The following is a 22,568-nucleotide window of genomic DNA, read 5'->3' on the forward strand; positions in this document are numbered from 1 at the left end:
TGTTAGTCAATATTCCAAAACATTGTTTTCATGTTTTCTTTGGCTTCACAATATGTTTCTCTCTCTCTTACAAGAAACAACTTATCATCTAATTGGATGATATGTTCTCTTCTGAAACGAACTCTCAAATTTTAGCTAACAACTTGTCTCTGAGTTTTCCAACTCTTGGATTTTTATTATGAAGCATTATGGCTCTCATCCTAAAATAAGCAATGCTACAAAGTCTCAGATTATAATTAGATCAGCTTTATGACTTGTGTGTATAAGACCAAGATTCTAATTAGATCAGATTTATGACGTGTGTGTATAAGACCAAGATTCTAATTTACAGGCTAAAGTGAATTCTTGTTGGATGCTATTTCTCAATACCAATTTTCCTTCATCACTTGTAGTTGCAGACAATTTATTCATCCTATTTTGGTAGCAATGTCAAGGAAATGTAAAGCCCTTTTCACTGCTTATATTTCTTGTCAGGATGGCGTCTTCATTTCTAAAACTAACATAATTTGTGACTGAATATATTCATATCTCACCAAATTTGGCGTTAAGCATGAATTACTTTTGCTACAGTGTCTATCCATTAGCCTGGCAGAGCGGTCACAATTTTCTTCAGGAGAGATCCAGACCTTTATGTCTGTTGATACTGATAGAACTGTCAACTTGTGCAACAGTTTCCATGATATGTGGAGGTAGTGACACTCGTCTTTTGTTTGCATATAAAATGAATTAAGATTCGCCAATCTATATCAAATTGGTAGAGGAAATTCTAAAAGCCTTTACTTTTTAGATCAACAGAAATGTAGAAAAATAAATTCGTAAAGATCTTCAATATTCTTCCACTAGTGTTTCATTCTAGTCAGTGAACTGATGATATAAGGTTAAAGCTCTACACCTCCCTATATTCCCTTTTCAATTTTCTACTATTGCCTCAAAAAATATCCCCACATAACGGAAAACACAAATCTGTTGGAGAGTGTTACTATCTGTCCGAAGCAAACAGTGATGTTAGTTTGAATTGAAATGGTGTGCTTTATCATTGTAAGTCATCGTTTACCTATGGCTTAATTTTAAGTATGAAATTGATAAAAAGTTGATAGTTGGCCTGCTTATCTCTTTTTTGGACTAGTGTTGTTCTAAGAAATAATTGTCGAAGAGGATTTATTTTTAGTCATGATAACATTTGAATATTTTCAGCCTGCCTTTGCAAATAGGAGTCGCATTGTATTTGTTATACACTCAAGTCAAGTTTGCCTTTCTTTCTGGAATTGCCATAACCATATTACTCATTCCAGGTATAGCTCAACCTTGCTTCTGTACTATACCATCTAAACTTAGTTTAATCTTTTCGTTCTACAATCTGTCATTGGTGTATCTATTTATTTATGCTTACCAGCTATTCATATATATTGACTAGTGAATAAATGGATATCTGAATTGATTGCAAGGGCTACGGAGGAAATGATGAAGCAAAAAGATGAAAGGTATAATCTTCTCCTGGTGTAGGCCAAGTTTGGAGAGAATTATATTGAATAATAAGATGATCAAAATACAGAAGAAAGCCCCATTATATACGGAAACTGGAAGCTGGCCATACTAACAAAACTAACTAATCCTAACATTCAAACTAAAAGAGTTATTAAATTAAATAAATGCTGGAAACTCTAACTATGACGAATTAAAGGAAGGACTAAACGTATCATAATTCCACCCTTCCCAAAATTAACTCGTCCCCGAGTTAAGATGAAACTGAAAACCATTAGGGGCATGATATTGGTATAGATTCACAACATTGAATATAGGGTTGATGTGCAAAGTAGGAGATCGATCTTGTAGGCATTGGTCATATATTTCTGCAAAATCATGAAAGGACATGACTTCTTATTCTCTGATTTTTTGTATGTGCCAGCTGCAGGCAAATGCTCTGCCAAATGAGATTTCCTCATATCATTGTGAATCTTGTCTTCGTTTATCAACAGCCTCCTTGTAGGAAGAGTTGGACTTCTTGATATTGTCTTGAACCTCCTTGTGAATCTGTGGGCCTCCAATTGTGCGAACTTACATGAGAAGGGCAGAAGGGAAATCAGCAGAGGACTAGATTGGGTAGTGGGACAGGAGGGGATCATGCATGGTACGACTTGGGTAGATGTTCATAATTTCGTGAGAGTAGATGGAAGGCATTCTACATTTTGTGTAAGAGTAGTTGCTTTTGGGAGGAGAGGTAAGAGTATCTTTCATGCTATCTTGTTATCTCATTATTGTGTTGAACTCTTAAGGAATTGCTGGATATTTCCAATGGAAGAGGAACGATGTATGTTCTAGTCTACGTATGTTACTTTACATGTTGATTTTCGCTTGAGGAAGCTTAACAAACTGATATTAGAGTACGTTTCAACCTGGGAAGGGCATAAAAATGCTCCAAGAAACTTGACAAACGGTATTAGAGCACGTTCCAACCTGGGAGGACATGAAACATGGTTGAGAAACAACTAGAGGAAAGAATGGAAGGGAATGAGAAAGATGTGGGGGAAATGAAAGAAGTGTCATCTAATTGTAAGTATTGATTGGCCTTGCCTCTTATAGAAGGGTCATCTAAAAGAAGAAAGAAGTCGAAGGGGTTGGAGAGTCGAAGGAACTCCAAATGGAGAACCTTCTCAACAACAAAAGGAAAAGAGTAACAGTGAAAGAATAAAGTTCAAAAAGTTAGAGATGCTTTTGTTTTCAGGAGAGACTCTATAATCAGGTTATTTAGGGGTGAATGATACGTCGAAATCCATCAGTTATTAGACATGGAGAAGATCACAATATCTTTGTTAGGGTAGGTTTTGAACATGCTGCCGTCGATTGGTATGGATGGGCACATAATTGTTGGAGATTTAAATAATGGGATGACTTGAATACTTGGTTATTCAAGCGATTCTTACCCACCTAAGAAGACAGCTTATGTGTCCGCTTCTTATCTGTGGAGCATAACCAAATTGTGACAGGTATAGGAAAAAGTTTGAGACCCTCTCTGTATCATTGTCAGATCTTGCCAATGATGTGTTGGACAATACCTTTTTGAACGGCCTGCAACTAGCCATTATGGTTGAAGTGATTAGCCAACAGCCTATTGGGTTAGAGAGTATGATGTAGCCTAAAGAAATAAAAGGAGAACTTTCTCCAAGAATCAAATCAAAGTCTTTCTTATGAATCAAAAGTTCCCATTACAAGAAGACAATCTCTCTATTTATAGAGAGTTGGAAAGCACACTAATCCTAATCTTAATTAATCAAAGAAACTAATCCTAATCTTAATAAACCAAGGAAAACTAATCCTTATTCTAATCAATCATGGAACTAAATCCTACTCCTAATCAATTAAAAATTTGACCATAATACCCTAATTTACCCTAATCCTACTACATCATTCTATCCCTAAAAAAAAAAAAAAGAAAACTTGTCCTCGAGTTTTAAAAAGAAAATGAAGATTACAAAAAATAAAATAAAATGAAAATAAGCATCCTTGACATCAAAATACGTTGAGAAACGTAAAATAAATTCATCTTCCAAACCAATTGAACACTGATAATAGCGTGGCTTGAGGAAAAACTGTCCAGTCGAACAACATTGAAAATGAGTTTTAATTCTATAAAAAGTTTGGGATTGGTAGGTTTGCTTTTGCATTTGGGCATGGTTCAATTAAGGGAAAAAAAAAATGAAGATAGCCAAAGCTGGGTTAGGTTGTGTGTATTGTGGGGCTAAAATGAAGAGAACTGGTTCAAGTTATGTGGGGTTTGGGCAAAAAGACTCATCACATTAGTGAGATCAGAGGCTCTGATTTTTTCCTTCTCAATTTCTTTGTCTTTGCACACAACAACACACGTTTCTTCATTCTTTTCTTCCTCTATAACGTTGGTGAATTTGTGTGGGAAACTTAAAATCTTTGGTTTGGGTCAGGAAGTAATGGGTTGAAAATAATTGCACAACTTTTTTCTACGAACATGTTTTCATCCTCCTTGTTTTAGGCAATAACACAAAAGGTTCTGTCATCAATGGCTTCAAAAACAACTCATCTTTACCTTTAGTGATATGGTGCTCTTCAGAAGAGAGTGATTTAGGAGGGAGGGTGTTGCTGTGATTCGTTGGATTTTTCTTGTGTAAATTCACATCTGAGTGATTTTCAGCCTTTCTTGAATTTTTTTTCCAAAAGATCCCAAATTTCATCCATTACCTTCCAAAAGTCTTTCTGATAGATGTTCTTATTTCAATGTTTCTGTTTTCTTGAAAATGTTTCGACCTCCATATTGGTGTTGGGATAATTTATGGGTGTTCTTTGATGCATAATAATTTCTTTCACACTCTGAATCATTTTCTAAATCAACTAACTCCCAATTCTTATGTCGATTTCTTGAGAAACTGGTTTGATTAGATCATCGGGCTCTTTGTTGATAATATCGCCTTGTTATTCCATTCCAAATTGCATTATAATCTTTATCGGAATCACTAGTGTAAAACTCTTAGGTTTGAGAAAGAATCAGAATGCTCTATTCATTCACCAAAGATATGAATATATACAAGTGTACAAAGCATAGAAAAGGAAAATATCACAAAATATTTACAAGAATGGAAAATCCTAATTATAGAATTATAACAGCTAGAATCACTATAATCAAATTTTCAATGCCATTTTGGAACATGTATAATGATTAGAATGATGGAACATGGAAAATATTTTGGAACTATAATCACTATAATTACAGCTAGAATGATGGAACATGCATCTGAAACATCAAAGCTCTGGCTGTCTCAAGGAGATGACGATTCTTTCGTTCTGCAACCCCATTTTGGGATGGAGTATCGACACAAGAGGATTGATGAAGAATGCCATGGGCATTTAAATAAGACTTGAGTGTATGAGAGAAATAATCTTTAGCAGTATCACTTCGTAGGATTTTAAGAGCACCACTAAACTGAGTTTGGATTTCAGCATGGAAGTTACGAAAATGAGAAAGTAACTCAGAACGACTTTTCATTAAATATAACCACGTAACACGAGAATAATCATCGACAAATGTAACAAAATACCGAAACCCTCATTTGGACTCAACAGGACAAGGGCCCCAAACATCAGAATGGACTAATTCAAAAGAAGCACTAGCTCGTTTATTGACTTGAGGATACAAACTCAAATGATGAAATTTAGCAAACTGACATCCTCACAATCTAAAGAAGACAAATGTTGAAGTTGTGGACGAAGACTCTTCAACACAGAGATAGACGGATGACCCAAACAACAATGCTCTTCAAAGGGAGACGACACACTTGAGCGTGTGATGGCCGTAGGTGTTTGTGGTTCAAAGATGTAAAGATCTCCAAATTCACGCCTTTACCAATAGTCTGTTTCGTCATAAGATCCTGAAATAAGCAATAACTAGGAAAAAAGGAGACACAACAATGAAGATCACGAGTGAGTTTACTGACCGAAATCAAATTAAATGAGAAATGTGGTAAATTTAAAACTGATGACAAAGAAATTGATTCAGTAAGATGGACGGTTCCTGATCCTAAAACAGGAGTGGAGGTTCCATCAGCTATAGTGACATTAGGTAAAGAGGTAGATGTACAAAGGTTAGAGAATAAACTGGGGTTACCTGTCATATGGTTTGTAGTGCCAGAGTCAGTGACCCATTTTGATGTGGAGGAAAGAAGGCATTGAGAAATGTTACCTGTCTCTGCGATGGCCGTAATGGGAGTAGAAGATGATGCCATCAATGATTCTTGATGCTGCTGAAATTTAGCAAACTCCTCTGCAGAAATCGTAATTGACTTGTCAAGATTATCAGGAGTAGAGGCGACATGTGCAGAGGGTGATGGCATCCTTTAACCCTTATTCAGCAATTTTCTGCATTCACGCTTCGTATGGCCAGTTTTATGACAATAATAGCAAACAATACCTCCTGGATTTGATCTTTGGTTATTTGGATGACCTTTAAAGCTATTTGATTCAACCCCCTTATTACCTTTATAATCATTTGTGCGCCCAATCAAAGCACTGCTAGAATCAGATGATGTAGTTGCTTGTGTCTTTTCAGTACGAAGTATTTGAGTGTAAACTTCTTCCAACGAGGAGATATTTGAGCTTGACAACACTTGATCTTTGGCCATCTCATATTTATGTGCAAGACCTACCAAAAAACTCATGATAAACAACTTTTCGCGTTGAGCCATTAGAACTTTTGGATCCGTGCTAATTGGCATCAAGACATTGAATTCCGTGCATGTATTTTTAACCTCCATAAAGTAGCTTGTAAGAGATTTTTCTCCTTGATCAGGTTGATATAGAGTCTTACAAATATCAAACACTCTATTAATATTCTCTTTCCCTGAATAAAGGAAATATAGATATTCTAATAGTTCCTTGATTGATTCGCAGTGATTTACTAGTTCAACAATTTCACGGTCAATAGAATTCTTGATTTGTAGAAGCGTCGTTGAATCGTCCCGCCACCAAATCTTCTTATTAGCATCAATCGGTGGCTCTTCTGTGATGTGATCATCCATCTCCATGCTCCTAATAAAGTAGTGGACATTTGATCTCCATGAATAGTAGTTGGATCCATTCAACTTGTGTTCAGTTACTTTTGACACCATAGGAACAATCTCAGACATGACTACTGGTTTCTTATCAGCCATTACCTCAAAAACAATAGACACCAGACAACCGAAGAGATGTCTTTACAAGCAGTGAGAATATCTATATATCCCAAACAAATACACCACCAAGAAGAGTCGACCACACTGAAGAAACCCACAGAAAACGAACAAAAAGGACGGCGCACGCGCCTACACGCGCCGGCGTGTGGACGAACGACAAAAAAGAACAATCGGCGCGAGCCTCATGCGCTGGTCAGATGGCAACTGGACTTTGAGGTTTTGTAGATCGGCGACTGGGCTCCTCTTTGGATTGGGCAGTGTTGAAAAAAATAGCTTCCTTTCTTTTTTTTTTCCGGCGGCGGCGAACGACGGCGAACGAATCGAAGACGGCGACTGTGAGCAAAAGTGTAAACTCACCTCTCCACAAAACCCTAAACGTATCACAAATGGGTTCTAAATTCTCAAACCATAAGGTTCACAAAAACCCTAAGTTTATTTAGAGAGCTCTGATACCATGTAAAACTCTTAGGTTTGAGAAAGAATCAAAATGCTCTATTCATTCACCAAAGATATGAATATATACAAGTGTACAAAGCATAGAAAAGGAACATATCACAAAATATTTACAAGAATGGAAAATCATAATTATAGAATTATAACAGTTAGAATCACTATAATCAAATTTTCAATGTAGATAATGATAGGTTCTTTGAGAAAATCGAGCACAGGCGAAATTATTATGTTGAAATTCTTCTTATGATCACTAGTCAGAAATCTAGCACCGCTTTTGGTAGTAAATTTGACTTTCCTGCCTATACCAACTATATTTTTTTTTTACGGTGTCTTCCTTGATTGGTAATAGTCCATTCTTGTACAATCTTGAAAAAAAAAATTCATTATCTTCTTTCTTTTTGAGAATTTAAAGGGTTCCCCCAATATAGATGTGCACTTGTTCGACAATGAGCACAACTCATGAAGCTCCGTCTTGCGGTCGGCGTTGCCAAGAGTTTTCCAATCTTCCACTAGTGGCAATCAACGTTGGCCCAGGTGGTTGCTCTGATACCAAATTGATGTAGCTTAAAGAGATTAAAAGGAAAACTTTCTCCAAGAATCAAAGTCTATTATGAATCAAAAGTTTTCATTACAAGAACACAATCTCTCTATTTATAGAGAATTGGAAAGCAAACTAATTCTAATCCTAATTAATCAAAGAAACTAATCCTAATTGTAATCGATATAACCTCTTATCTAGTGGTGCAATGGAGGTTACTAATTCCCCATCTAATTGGGGGCGGAAAACGAATCTCTTTCCTAGGAACTCTATAGACCTCATGGCTCTAAGCCTATGGGACCTCATGGATCAATGGGAAAGGTAACCCACCGAAGATGGGATGGAAACTGAATCCCACTCCTAATCAATTAAAGATTTAACCATAATATCCTAATTTACCCTAATCCTACTACATTAGAGTATCAAGAAGCTGTCCCAATTGATCAAAGATCGAGATTTGGAAGTGAAGTTAGCTATGGATTTGGTGGACGTGCAACCTAATAGCATCCTAAACAAGATGGCACAAGGGAGCGTGAAAAAACAACCCAATCAAAAGGTTATCTGATGCATAATATATGGCGAGAAGGGAAAAAGGGTTGTGCTATCGCTGCAGGAGAAGTACAAGTGGGTGGGGCCCCTGTAGAAATCAAGAGCGCTCGGTGTTGATAGCAAACAATGAAGAAGAATTGGTGATGGAAATTGAAGGAAACATCGAGAAAACAGTAGCCGCTCATACTATGGAAGTGGGAAGTTAATGCTGAACTTGATTTAGTTTGAAAAAAAATATACTATTCAGATTTGGTTTGAAAAATAGGTAGCCGCTCAGACTTTGGAAGTGGGAAGGAAAATGTTATTCAGATTTTGGTGGGTCCTTCTTTGAAACCTCAATCTGAATTCATTTTGTCGAATGCGGTCAAAGCTATCCTTTCGGAGATTTGGTTTGAAAGAAATCCAGAGGAGCTTCCATGATAAATCTCTTCCTTGGTGGTGTGTTTGGCTTAATTCAGGCTGTCTTACGGCCTCTACATGTTGTTGGTGTCTTTGGTTTAATTCAGGCTGTCTTACGGCCTCTCATGTTGTTCTCTTTCTAAGGTCTTTGTGGATCTTTCTATTCAAGGCTTATGTCTTACCTGGATTGTTCTCATTTTTTGCTTTATTAGCCTTTTTCTCATATCTTTCTATTCCTTCATTTTATCCTTTTTCGGGTTTATTGTATTTTTTTAGCATTAGCCTCTTTTCATTGTTTCAACGAAGATTTTGTTTCCCATCACAAAAAAGGAAAAAAAAAAAGTCCAAAGAAAATTTGCCATTGGAGCTAATTGAGCACTGATAAGAACGTGAAAGACATCCTTCAAATTGTTGCAGAAGATCCACGGAGTGTTGAAAAGATTGAGAAGGTTGTACCAACACGAAGAAGCATAAGAATAATGATGCTTTTTCCATTTCAATCGTTTTATGGAATTGGTTTTGTCTACTGTTTTTTCTTTGTGTAAAACACAACATCCTTTCAATCATTTCAGCTTTTTTTTTTTTTAGTCTGTAATTGGCACTCCCTTATGTAACCACCTTTTGATATTTGGGGTTTTTATGTAATCACCTTTTGGTATTTAGGGTTTTCCTTTGATTTCATTTATCAATGAAATATTTCTTTTTCCAAAAACATGAAGAAGCATAGGAACACAAAATTAAAAAAAATGAATAGAGTTTCACTGGCCATATAATTTAAGAAACAAATTGATGGAAGAAGGGCATAGACTAGGAGCCTTTCTGTAAATTTCATACATCAATGAAATATGTTTCTTATCATAAAAGCCCATACCAAATTGATCCTCTTGAGACGCTAAGATTTCCAAAATGCTGTGAATAAGGATTTTTGACTGCTGTTTTGCCTTCAACTACTGGAAGAAATTCCTTAATTGCTTCAACACTTCTTCGGCCTTTGATATTTCCTTTAGATGCAATGTTCAACAGCTACTTTCAGGTCCTATTCTGAAGAAATACTCCAATTTACTATGGATTAATGGGGTAAAAGCAGTGCTGGTTGAAATCTGGTTGGAAAGAAATCAAAGAGTGTTTAATGGGAATGAAACTCCTTGGTTTAATCGCTTTGAGGCAGCAAAGCTCAATGCCTCGCTTTGGTGCTCCCTTTCTAATTGCTTTGAAGCCTACTCCTTGTAAGACATAAGTTTAAATTGGCAGTCTTTTTGTCAATTGGAAGACTAATCGAAGCAACAGAAATAGAGACAGCAGCTTCGCTTTCTTTAGTACTCTTATTTCTCTCAGCTTCTTGATGTAATTTAGATTTCTAGAGCCTAGTTCTATATTTTGTTCGGTTGCAACATTTAGCTTGTATTGTTTCATTAGACTACTCTTATATTAGCCATTGTTGGCATTCTCTATTGGTTGGAAATGATGAGGGTGCTATGGGGGTGTCAACCTAGTTGAGATGCTCGGGTGCACATACTGATTCTTTGGTTTCTTGATTGATTTCCTTGTATTTGCCTTTATTATCAAAGTACTCATCTCTTGTACTAATTTTATTGATTAATAAAGGCTGTTTCCTTTTCAAAAAATAAGGATTTATCCATAGAAGAAGACTCAAGAAAAAACCAGTCTCGGACTTTACTGAAAACAAACCTGAATTCAAGGGACCATTTACGAGAATCAACTGTTGAAGTAGTAGTGAATGTGAAGGTGAGCAACGATATATTTTGGAAACCAACCATCTCTACATCCTTTAACAAACAACGGAAAGAAAAACCGAGTTACATAGTGTCATACAGCCTCCTTTTTCCTAATTTTTTCAATCACTGGCTGCCAAAAAGATAACTTCTTTGGGTATCCTCCAAGAGGAAGACCAAGATAAATGAAAGGATAGAACTCAACCTTGCATTTGAGATGTGAGAAAACTGAATTAGCTTTGAATCCTCCACATTAATTCCACAAAGTGTAGATTTCTCTCAGTTAATTTTTTGTTCTGAGCACCATTCAAAAAATTCTTCCTCGGGGCTGTCCATTAATAAGTACAGAAAATATAGGATTACGGATACATCCAGGAATACACTGTAACCATTTGTGACCAAAGCTTCTAGGAAATAAGACTTCTTCCAAGAAATCCCAATTGACACACTCAAAAAGCTTTTTCAACGTTTAACTTCAATACCCACCCTTGTTTCTTTCTAACCCTGTATTCCTCCACTTCATTAGCAATGAGAATGGGATCCAAATTTGTCTTCCTTCAATGAGAGCAATGTGAAATGGAGATGTAATTGAAGGCATTACAAATTTAGTCTGAGGAATCAACACATCTTTCAAGATAAGTCATTTCCTAGTTTTGATCGTTATGAGATTGCTCAAGTCAAAGCTTCAACATGGTGTTCTCGTTCTAAACACTTAGCTGATTTTTCAATTCAAGATGTTTGCCTAAATTGGAATGCTCTTATTACTTCTTTGGATATTTAAATCTTTGTTTAGTCTTGTGGTTCTGGCCTTTATGGGCAAGTTTGAAGTTCTATTTTTGTTTCCTCTTATGTCTTTGAGCATTGGATTTATTCATTAATTCAATGAAAAGTCTTGTTTCTGTTTTAAAAAAAAAACAATTATCCTCTGGGAACTCTCTTATGTAGTTGGAAACCCTTTCTTTAGAGGGGTTTTGTGGGCATGTTTTTTTTGTTCATCATGTATTTTTTTTTAATTTTTTCTCAATGTAAGCTGTTGTTTCTATAAAAATTTCAGTCTTTCACCCAACACCTTAGAAAGGATTTTGTAAATGGAAGAAGTATGAGTGATTGGCCGAAAATCCTTAACTGAAGCTACTGTTTCTTTCTTCTGAAACTAGCATATAAAGTTCTTTTTAATACAAAGTCTCCCATTTTAATCCAAAAATTGACATCCCATTTAGGCTCCCACTTTTTTTTATCAAACAATCTTAGCATATTCACTATATTCTCATGGGCCGACCCCTCTAACTGACCGGTAACGACTTACTATTCTCCACTCCCCTTCCTCATGCGCCTCACACTTGTACACATGCTTAATTGGGGTCAATCACTTACCAAAGTAAACTTAGCTCAGTGGTATTAGCATGTGCTTCGATCCAAGAGGTCGGAGGTTCAATCCCCCACCTCTGCAATTGTTGTACTAAAAAAAAAAGTTGGGGGTCAGTCACTTAACTATTTCTGTCAACTGCCAACATCAGAAACTTGATGAAGAAATATTTTACTCTAAATGAAAAATTTTCAAATGAGAATCAATATCATTGACGGAATAATTGGAATGGTCTGCTCACACCCAAAAGTTGCAGAGAATATGATATGATCAAGTCTTTCCTCCTTTGATGTCCTTTGCCTAAAAAAATCGATGATTTCTTTCACATATTGCAATTGGCACTATATATGTTTATACCTACACATTATGAGATAATAATCAAGCTAGATAATGAAAAGTTATCCAAGTGAAGAATTATGAATTTATGAGAGAACTTTAACTTTTATATGTTCTGTAGAGTTTACTTTTGATGATTTATGTTACTTTTTAATAGAATAAGGAGGACGGGTGAAATTTTGACTCACATTCACACTTTGAAGACACATGGGTGGGAGGTGCTTTTTTCTGATTGGTTGATGAAGACAAGATCTCAAGAAGTCAGCTATCTGAGTGTAAGACCAGGAAATTTTTTCATTATTGACTTGGGTTCAAGACTTATGCACGATGCTTGTATATTATATGACAAACATTTTAATTTATATTGCCAGACACGAAAGTACTTAGATGCATGGTGTGTATTCTTTTGGGCTACTACACCAACCCTGTTTTCTCTGTTCACATTTGGGCTTTTCACATTGATGGGATATCAACTTGATGCTGCAACGGTATCATTTCTTCTTTTTATTAATCTTTATTTTATGTTCTTTTGAGTTAGCGGTATCCTATATGTTTGTTGAATATGTTTAGTGCTTTATAAGAGAATCCCTGTTTACTCCTTTTCTGCACTCTCCCTAGTTGTTGATTTTTCCAGGAAAATGCATTTATTGTTTTTTTTTTTTACCAACCTTAATGTGCAGGTTTTCACCTGTCTTGCCCTATTTAACACTTTGATTTCTCCTCTAAATTCATTCCCTTGGGTCATTAATGGAATGATTGATGTAAGTTTTTATGCTCCATGACTTTAATTTTGTAGATTTCTCATTATATGTCTCTTAATCTGGGTTTCAAATATATGTCCAGGCTGTTATATCTCTTAGACGATTGACGAGATTTCTATGTTGCATTGAGAACAAAATTGAACCAGATAGAGCAAATATTTCTCCTTCCCCAACCATAAACAATGACCAGGCAGTATCTGATGTTAAAGAAACTGCAGTTTTCATGTCTAATGCATGTTATTCTTGGTCCAGCAGCAAGGAAGTAGAATCCAATATTTTATTAGATAATTTAACTCTGGAGATTTACAAAGGTTCCTTTGTTGCTGTGATTGGAGAGGTAAGTTTATGAAAAATTCATAATATGTTTGATGTTGGGTTCTTTTTATAACTATTTTTATTGTTTATTTATTTAGTTTTTGAGTGTAGTTAGGAAGTCTTTTGCTATCTTTTTCTCTTGCCTGTTAAAAGACCCCCCTATAGATACCTTCCTTTCTCCAGCTTTTTGAAGTTCTCATTGTTTTGTTTTTAGTCGTCTTTGGTTGTCTTTTGTAATGATTTTCCAGTTTCTCTTTTTATCAGTTCATGTATTGTTTCCCATTGTATTGCTTAATTTTAAGGCTTTCTAGAGTTAGGATGTGATGAGGGGTGCTAAGGGGGTGTCAACCTAGTTGAGATGCCTGGGTGCACCTGCTGATCCTTATGAATTCCTTATAAATTGAGCATTAGTCTCCCTTCACTACTTTCCCAAACATTCAAACCAAGCTCTAGGAGACTGCTTAAGGCCATAAAGAGATTTCTTTAATTTGCACACTTTGTTAGTTCCAAATTCACTTCAAAACCTAGTGATAAATTCATAAATATCTCCTTTTCAAGGTCACAATCATTAAGGAAGGCATTTTTTACATTATGTTGATAAAGTGGCCAATTTGAATTAACAACAATAGATAATAACAATCTAATGGAATTAATTTTTGCAATAAGGATAATGTTTCTTGAGAACAATTCCATAGGTCTATGTAAAGCCTTTAACAACCAATCTCGTTTTGTATCTATCAATGCTCTCATCAGCCTCGCACTTTATATGGAACACCCATTTACATCCCATTGTTTTCTTATTTTTTGGTAGATCAACCACGAGCCATTTTCTTTTAGAGCATTCATCTCTTCCATAATTGCTATGTTCCAATTCAGATCATTTAGGGTCTCCTGTATATTCCTTTGAACAAATAGATTAGTTATCCTAGAGGTGAAGGTTTTATAATCATCAGACAATCTATGATAAGAAAGGTAGTCTGAAATAAGATATTTAGTACAATTATGAATACTTTTCCTATGGGCTATCATAATCTTAAGATCAAGTAAAGGATGTGGAAGGATGAGAAAGTGGGAATAGAAGATGGGTTACATGATTTTTCAGTATCATTCGTCGGGGCATTAGATTGGTTTCATGACAAGTCGCTTGTATGATCTTAATTCTTTTGATCGAATCCCCTTCTAGTATAAACCTGAAGTTCAGGCGCTGCGGGATCCTTTCAAAGTGTTTTTTTTTCCCTGGAGTATAATTTTCCATGTTTGGCATTAAGAGGCGTTCTAAAATCCAAAATTATAGAAGACGTTCAATTTATAAAGTAGGTAGTTGTGAGAATTGCACCATTGCACAAATAATTAGGAACATGCATATAGAACATAATAGCTTGGGCAACATCAAGTAAATGACTATTTTTGCGTCTAGAAATGCCGTTTTTTTGGGAGTATCCCGAGTCAGATTTCAAATGAGTATCCCCAGTGGTTCCGTTTTGGGTAGGCTGGTGCCGGTTCCCAGATGGTCTAAGTCCTTTAGATTGATGAAAAATTTCCTTATCCTTAAAAAGATCATCTAAAAATTCAAGTATTCCGTCCTATTATTAGAGTGCAAAAATGCAACTTTCACATTGGAAAATTGAATAATCAATTCCTTTAAATAAATTTAGGAATAAAAACTTCAAAAAGGAAAAACTGGGAAGTCCTAGCTTAAAATGACACAACATGATTGTTTCTTTAACAAAGGAAAAATTAGGACAACTAAAGCTGTGAATTTTTTTTATCACTAGTCGGAGATTCATCAAAATCATAAAGACCATCAAGTAGACTAGTTCGTCCAATCATCTCCTGGGTCTTGATCTTGAAACAAATAGTGAGTTGCAAAGAAAGTTATGTGACAATTAGTGTCACAATCGCTCTTTCGGAAGCTTCTCTTAGCGATTGTGCGGCATTTGTTCCCGCTCACGAACAAGTCAGCCAACTCGAATACGGACTGTCGATGGCACACCGAGTGCCTCTCGCAACCTCCACCCCCGTTTTAGGGAAAACGGTTTTAGAAAACGGGTTTGGAGAAAAGGTTTTCGTAAGAAGTTTTTGTGAGTGTGAATAAAGAAAGAAAGATTGTAGTAGACTAGAAAGCAATAAGCAAGAACAACAGCTTTATAGAATACTACTCTGGGTATGAGGAAGTGATGGTTAGTCTTATCCCTATATAGTGCATTCTGAACAAAAAGCCAACTGGCGTCCTTGCATATGCAAGAGGGCGAGTGGTCACTTACAATGAAAATGTAAAGAAAGCAAGCTAACTAAGCTAATACAATACAAGATATGAAAGTATGCTAGAAGGGGGTTGGATCGGGCATGCGGCCACGGGCAACAGGCCCTGGAGAAGCTGATCAAATCCTGCATCTAACAACTCGTCTAACTGTTTCCGGAGTTCGGCCAATTCTGGTGGAGCCATCTGATATGCATTCTTGGCAGGTGGCTTTGCCCCTGGTAATAACTCAATCCCATGGTCAATCCCCCTTCGTGGGGGTAAGGACTTGGGCAAGCTTTTCGGCATGACATCCCGATACTCTTGCAAGACAAATAGAACGTCTTGGGGGATCTCCTCTTCAGTGGATTCAACTGATTCTATCGGGATGGCCATGAACGTGGGTTCGTCGTGGGCCAGGCCTCTCTTCAATTGGAGGGCTGAGATCATTCTCACCCCATTTGGCTGCTTGATACTGGCTTGGACTACGGTGGGTGTAGATCCGGTAATGACTAGACATTTGGCGAGGGGCATTGGTATGACTTTATGTTCAAGTAGGAATTCCATCCCCAATACCACGTCGAAATCATCCACCTTGACAATCACGAAGTCAACGAAGCCCTTCCAGTCTCTTAACTTCACCGGAGTTCTCTTCACTATCCCCGTAATCGGTAGGGCTGCGGAATTCACAGCTTTCATCTTCCCTGCATCTCTTTCCCAAGTCAAGTTCAGGCGGCGAGCTTCCGTTTCAGCCATGAAGTTATGGGTGGCCCGGAGTCAACCATAGTGTTCTTGGCCGATCTTTGGTTGACCCAAGTGTCCACATACATGAGTCCTTTCTCTAGTGGCTCTGTCGCCTTTCTCATTTTCTTCTAGAGCGCAGGTAAGAATTTCAATGCCCCCATCCTGGGATTCTCAATTTCTGCAGCTGGCTCGATTACCGTCTCCTCCAGTTCAGCCTTGTCTTCGGAGGTAGAGGCTAATGTGGCTTGAAAAGCATTGAACGCGGTTCGATTTGGACATTTGCCCGCCCTGTGTGGCCTTCTACATATGAAACAAGACAGGGGGCGATTGTAACTGTTATGCTGTTGCGGCGGCCCCCGCCAGTTGTTTCCTGATCTCGGTTGGGATGATTTACGGTCCCCCCTGTGTTCTTGTCTCCTCCCCCAGGTTTGGGAGGACTGGAACGGCTGTTTCTGTTTCCCCCATTTGAGGAAGTTGACTGCTTCCTCACATCTTGTGAGTCAGTGCTAAGGTCGTATAGCCGTTCAGCTGCCACATAGGCAGAGAGGAGATCCTGTACTCTCTGTTCATATAGTTTTGATTTCGCCCACGGTTTCAGCCCTTTAACAAAGCAAAAGACCTTGTCTTTTTCAGACATATCTCGTATGTCCAACATGAGTCCTGCAAACTATTTTACATAGTCCCTGATGTTACCTGTTTGCTTCAGCTCTCGGAGTTTTCGTCGAGCCAAGATCTCGACATTTTCAGGGAAGAACTGCGAACGAAGTTCTTGGCTCAATCTATCCCAAGTATCAATAGTGCATCGTTCTTCCTGTATGTCTGTAAATCGTGATCTCCACCACAGTTTTGCATCTTCAGCTAGATGCATCGTTGTTAGTGTGACTTTCGACTCTTCAGTCACTGTGTTCGTCGCCTTGAAGTATTGCTCAAGGTCGAAGATAAAATTTTCCAGGGCTTTCGCTTCTTGCACCCCACAGAAGGGTTTCGGTTCTGGGATTTTTATTCTGCTTACTGCCATTGCTCCCCCAGATGGGGCTTGGTTCCCTACCGCTCGGATGGTGAAATTCACCCTAGCACTCACATCCGCTATCTCGGCTCTGACGACGTCAAGGGCCGACCGAAAGTCTTCAGACAAATCGGTTACCATCTGAAGTATTGCTTTTTGGGAGCCGTCCAGCTCTTCGACACGCTCCTCTATGTGGGCAACAGAGTTCGATGAGCTATCGCCTCGTTCAAAGCTGCCAGACCGTGCTGTTTTGGTCTTAAGGGTCTTTACCCTCATCATCAATTCTCTGACGGGTAATCCGTCTAGGCGGCCTACTACCGCATCAATTCCATCGGCTTTCTCAGCAACTTCTTGTAGCCGAGTCTCTAGGAAACGGACATTATCTGGGACCTCTATCAGGTAGAGCATTTGCTCTTCCATCTCTACCAACTTGTCCACATGGGACTTGTTCAAGTTCTTCGTCGCCGACATGATCACTGATCTTCCCTCTGTGAGCCGATTTGGCTCTGATACCAACTGTCACAATCGCTCTTTCGGAAGCTTCTCTTAACGATTGTGCAGCACTTGTTCCCGCTCACAAACAAGTCAGCCAACTCGAATACGGACTGCCGATGGCACACCGAGTGCCTTTCGCAACCTCCCCCCATTTTAGGGAAAACGGTTTTAGAAAACGGGTTTGGAGAAAAGGTTTTCGTAAGAAGTTTTTGTGAGTGTGAATAAAGAAAGAAAGATTGTAGTAGACTAGAAAACAATAAGCAACAACAATAGCTTTATAGAGTACTACTCCGGGTATGAGGAAGTGATGGTTAGTCTTATCCCCATATAGTGCATTCTGAACAAAAAGCCAACTGGCGCCCTTGCATATGCAAGAGGGCGAGTGGTCACTTACAATGAAAATGTAAAGAAAGCAAGCTAACTAAGCTAATACAATACAAGATATGAAAGTATGCTAGAAGGGGGTTGGATCGGACATGCGGCCACGGGCAACAGGCGCTGGACAAGCATGACCGTGACAATTAGCATCTTTAGAGAATTTATGAACATACAACAAATTATAGACTAATTTTGGAACATGAAGATTATTGTGTAATGTAATTTTTTGTCGGACGAATAGTTCATTTTCCTGCAATAGAATTGAAACTATCATCAACAATTAGAATTTTTTAGTGCAATACAATGGGGAGTATGAGTCAAATAATCGAGATGTACTAGCTATATGGTCCCTAACTCCAAAATCTATAATCCACAAGGATGAATTAAGACAAGAAAAAACTCTAGGATAGTTACATGTTTGAGCCAAGGAAACACTAGGATTACCCGACGTTGAATTGATCTTTATGAGCTTCAGGAGTTGATCAACTTGCTCTCTACTGAATGGATTAGAGTCAGCTCTACTGGGACTTGGAGAAGCAGATTGTTATCACTTGGCTTATTGTTCTTCCAATTCGCAGGCTTCCCATGAATTTCCCAACAAGTCTCATGAGTATGGCGGTGTTTGTTACAATGTTCATACCATACTTAAGGTTCATTCGGTGGAATAGAAGCTTTATTAGCAGTGATTGTTGACCACCATAGCAGAAGTCTCAACTGAGTCTATACTTTTCTTGCCAAGCATAACATTCCGACGTCTCTCTTCCCTATGAACCTTAGAAAAACCGTTTTTTTTTTTATATCCATGAGTGTTTGGACCAACTTACGCGTACCTCGACTAATCTCATAGGACAACCTGCTTGACCCTACAACATTTGGGCTTAAATAAAACTCGTAGGAAATTAATTCATAGGTAGGTGACCACCATGGATTGAACCCTTGGCCTCTTAGCCATTTATTGAGACTATGTCTCCTTTTTTGACAACTAGGCCAACCCATGATGCTTAAAAATAATTCAATAATTAATGAGAGGTTTTGTGCTTCATTACTCCACTTTTAACATTATCAAACACATCATTGAAGCCAATGGGGAGTTTGTAAACACGACTTGTCCTCTACCAGTTTTTTGTATTGCGCTTGATTCTTTGTCCATTCCCATTCATAACTTTCAAGTCTTGCCAAATTCTTGTCTGCCTATGAAAAATGTTATAATTCTATAGTTAGGGTTTTCCATTCTTGTAAATATTTTGTGATATTTTCCTTTTCTATACTTCGTACACTTGTATATATTCATATCTTTGGTGAATGAATAGAGCATTCTGATTCTTTCTCAAACCTAAGAGTTTTACATGGTATTAGAGCTCTCTAAACAAACTTAGGGTTTTGTGAACCTTAGGGTTTGAGAATTTAGAACCTGTTTGTGATACGTTTAGAGTTTTATGGAGAGGTGAGTTTACACTTTTGCTCACAGTCGCCGTCTTCGGTTCGTTCGTTGTCGTTAGCCGCCGCCGCCGCCGAAAAAAAAAACAGCTGTTTTTTTCGACACCGCCCAGTCCAACGAGGAGCCTAGCCGCCGATCTACAAAACCCCAAAGTCCAGTTGCCATCTGACCAGCGCGTGAGGCTCACACGCCGCTTGTTCCAACTTGCTGTCCGTCCATGCGCCGGCGTGTGTAGGCGCGTGTGCCATCGATTTTCATTCGTCTTCTGTGGGTTTCCTCAGTATTGTTGGCACTTCTTGGTGGTGTGTTTGTTTGGGATATATAGATTTACTCACTTCTTGTAAAGACATCTCTTCGGTAAATTAGGGTTTGATTCTCTGCTGTCCGGTGTCTATTTTTTTGAGGTAATGGCTGATAAGAAACCAGTAATGTCTGAGATTGTTCCTATGGTGTCAAAAGTAACTGAACACAAGTTGAATGGATCCAACTACTATGTTTCAGTTGAACACAAGTAATGTCTGACATCCTATGTTTCAGATGCATGTCCTAAAATCTTTTTGGGCTGATGCTGTTTCCACAGCTTATTTCTTAATAAATCACATGCCCTCTTCCATTCTTAAGGGTGAGATACCTTTTCGTACTTTATGCCCCAAACAACATTTGTTTCCCATTTCACCCAAAATATTTGGTTGTACCTGCTTTGTTCGGGATGTTCGGCCTCAGCATACCAAGCTGGATCCAAAGTCCTTAAAATGTATTTTCCTTGGTTATTCCCGTGTCCAAAAGGGGTATCAGTGTTATTGTCCTAGTCTAAATAAATATTTCGTCTCTCCTGATATCACGTTTTTTGAACATACCCCATTTTTTTCATCATCGTCTTTCTCTTAGAATAAGAGTCAGGGGGAGCATAAGGAATTAGAGGATGATTTCCTTGTCTACACTATTATTTCTCCTTCTGATCCTCTTCCTGATTCATCTCTACCTGTGGCTATCTCTACTCTTCCACCCACCATTAAGGTCTATACTCGACGACAACCTCCTTCAGTTCCATGCCCTGTATCAAAGTCGTCTTCGTCATTGGATCCAGAAATGAGTGATGATTTTCCTATTGCTCTTCGTAAGGGTAAATGTACATGTGCTCATCCTATTTCTTCTTTTGTTTCATATAACCATTTGTCGCCTTCCACATGTTCATTCATTGCATCCTTAGAGTCTGTATCCATCCCGAAAACTATTCATGAGGCTTTGTTTCATCCTGGTTGGTGTGCCGCAATGGTGGAGGAGATGACTGCCTTAGATGATAATTGTACTTGGGATTTAGTTTCTCTCCCTGCAGGAAAGAAGGCTATCGGTTGCAAATGGGTGTTTGCAGTTAAAATCAATCCTAACGGTTCTGTTGCTCAGTTATAAGCGCGTCTCGTAGTGAAAGACTATGCACAAACTTATGGCGTTGACTATGCTGATACTTTTTCTCCTGTAACAAAAATGACATCTGTGAGGTTGTTTATTTCATTAGCTTCAATCAATCATTGGCCTTTACATCAGCTTGATATTGAAAATGCATTTCTTCATGGTGATCTTCAAGAAGAGGTGTATATGGAGCAACCACCAGGGTTTGTTGCTCAAGGGGAGAATGGAACGGTGTGTCGCCTTCGTAAATCCTTGTATGGATTAAAGCAGAGCCCACGAGCTTGGTTTGGTAAATTTAGTCAGGTGATTGAAGGCTTTGGAATGCGAAAGAGCAGGTCAGATCATTCAATCTTTTTTAAGAGATCTGAAGGTGGTGTCATCTTGTTAGTCGTATATGTAGATGATATTGTGATTAATGGTGATGATGCTTTAGGTATCCAGTCTCTAAAGACCTTTCTTCATAGTCAATTCCATACAAAAGATTTGGGCATGTTGAAATACTTTTTAGGAATTGAGGTAATAAGAAGCAAGAAAGGAATTCTATTATCACAAAGAAAATATATACTTGACTTGTTGACTGAAATAGGAAAGCTAGGGGCTAAGCCATGTAGTACCCCAACGATGCCCAACTTATAGCTCACAAAAGATGGAGAATTGCTAAAAGATCCTGAAAGATATAGGAGGTTAGTGGGAAAACTTAATTACCTTACAGTGACTCGACCCGACATAGTCTATTCAGTAAGTATTGTGAGTCAGTACATATCATGCCCTACAGTTGATCATTGGGCTGCATTGGAACAAATTCTTTTTTATTTGAAAGTTGCTCCCGGGCGTGGTTTATTATATAAGGATTATGGTCATACTAATATTGAATGTTTCTCAGACGCCGATTGGACAGGATTTAAAGAAGACAGAAGATCAACCTCAGGGTATTGTGTTTTTGTTGGTGGTAATTTGATTTTTTGGAAGAGTAAGAAGCAAAATTGGTGTCACGTTCAAGTGCAGAATCAGAATAATAGAGCAATGGCACAATTTGTGTGTGAATTGATTTGGATATATGAACTTCTTGTTGAGTTGGGATTTGAAATCACCACACTGACAAAGTTGTGGTGTGATAATCAAGCAGCACTTCATATTGCGTCTAATCCAGTATTTCATGAAAGGACTAAACATATTGAAGTTGATTGCCATTTTGTACGTGAGAAAATTGAACAAGGGTTGGTATCTACAGGATATGTGAAGACTGGAGAACAATTAGGAGATATCTTTACGAAAGCATTGGATGGAAGACGTATAGATTATCTATGTAACAAGTTGGGCATGATTAACATATATGCTCCAACTTGAGGGGAGTGATATAATTCTATAGTTAGGGTTTTCCATTCTTGTAAATATTTTGCGTACTAACAAAAATCACCAACCAAAAATAAGTTAAATCAACACCGACTAGGAAAACTTCTCCAGCCGATAGTGGCAGAAGTGGTGTTGAAGTTATCCTGACAAACGATGGTCGGAAGCTTGCAAAACTTAGAAGTTGATCCCTAAAAGCACCCTAAAACTCCAGTCGATAGTGGCAGAAGTGGTGTTGCAGACGATCGGGCGGCAGGTGGCAGGCGGCGAGCAGATTTGAGATGAATTGCAAGAAAAAAGTCCAGTCGTATTGTTGACTAGTCACGTAGTAATTGGTGGCTGCAATTGCCAAAACTAGGGTTATTG

General features: G+C 38.0%; 1 protein-coding gene across 4 annotated transcripts in view; it reads left to right on the top strand.

Moving 5' to 3' along the window:
• The window catches only part of ABCC13 (multidrug resistance-associated protein 11), an 84,426-nt gene that overhangs the window by 16,744 nt on the left and 45,114 nt on the right, over positions 1–22,568 (top strand). For all 4 annotated transcript variants that reach the window (XM_039048025.2, XM_039048026.2, XM_039048029.2 and 1 more), the window contains 7 exons: positions 571–689; positions 1,195–1,292; positions 1,415–1,481; positions 12,224–12,341; positions 12,438–12,554; positions 12,747–12,827; positions 12,910–13,164. In XM_039048025.2, the coding sequence (XP_038903953.1) occupies positions 571–689; positions 1,195–1,292; positions 1,415–1,481; positions 12,224–12,341; positions 12,438–12,554; positions 12,747–12,827; positions 12,910–13,164 (855 nt within the window). The remainder of the gene's footprint in view (positions 1–570; positions 690–1,194; positions 1,293–1,414; positions 1,482–12,223; positions 12,342–12,437; positions 12,555–12,746; positions 12,828–12,909; positions 13,165–22,568) is intronic.

Source organism: Benincasa hispida, chromosome 11 (genome assembly GCF_027475165.1).
Source record: "Benincasa hispida cultivar pf3 chromosome 11, pf3_genome.v1.1, whole genome shotgun sequence".
In the NCBI taxonomy this organism is placed as follows: domain Eukaryota; kingdom Viridiplantae; phylum Streptophyta; class Magnoliopsida; order Cucurbitales; family Cucurbitaceae; genus Benincasa; species Benincasa hispida.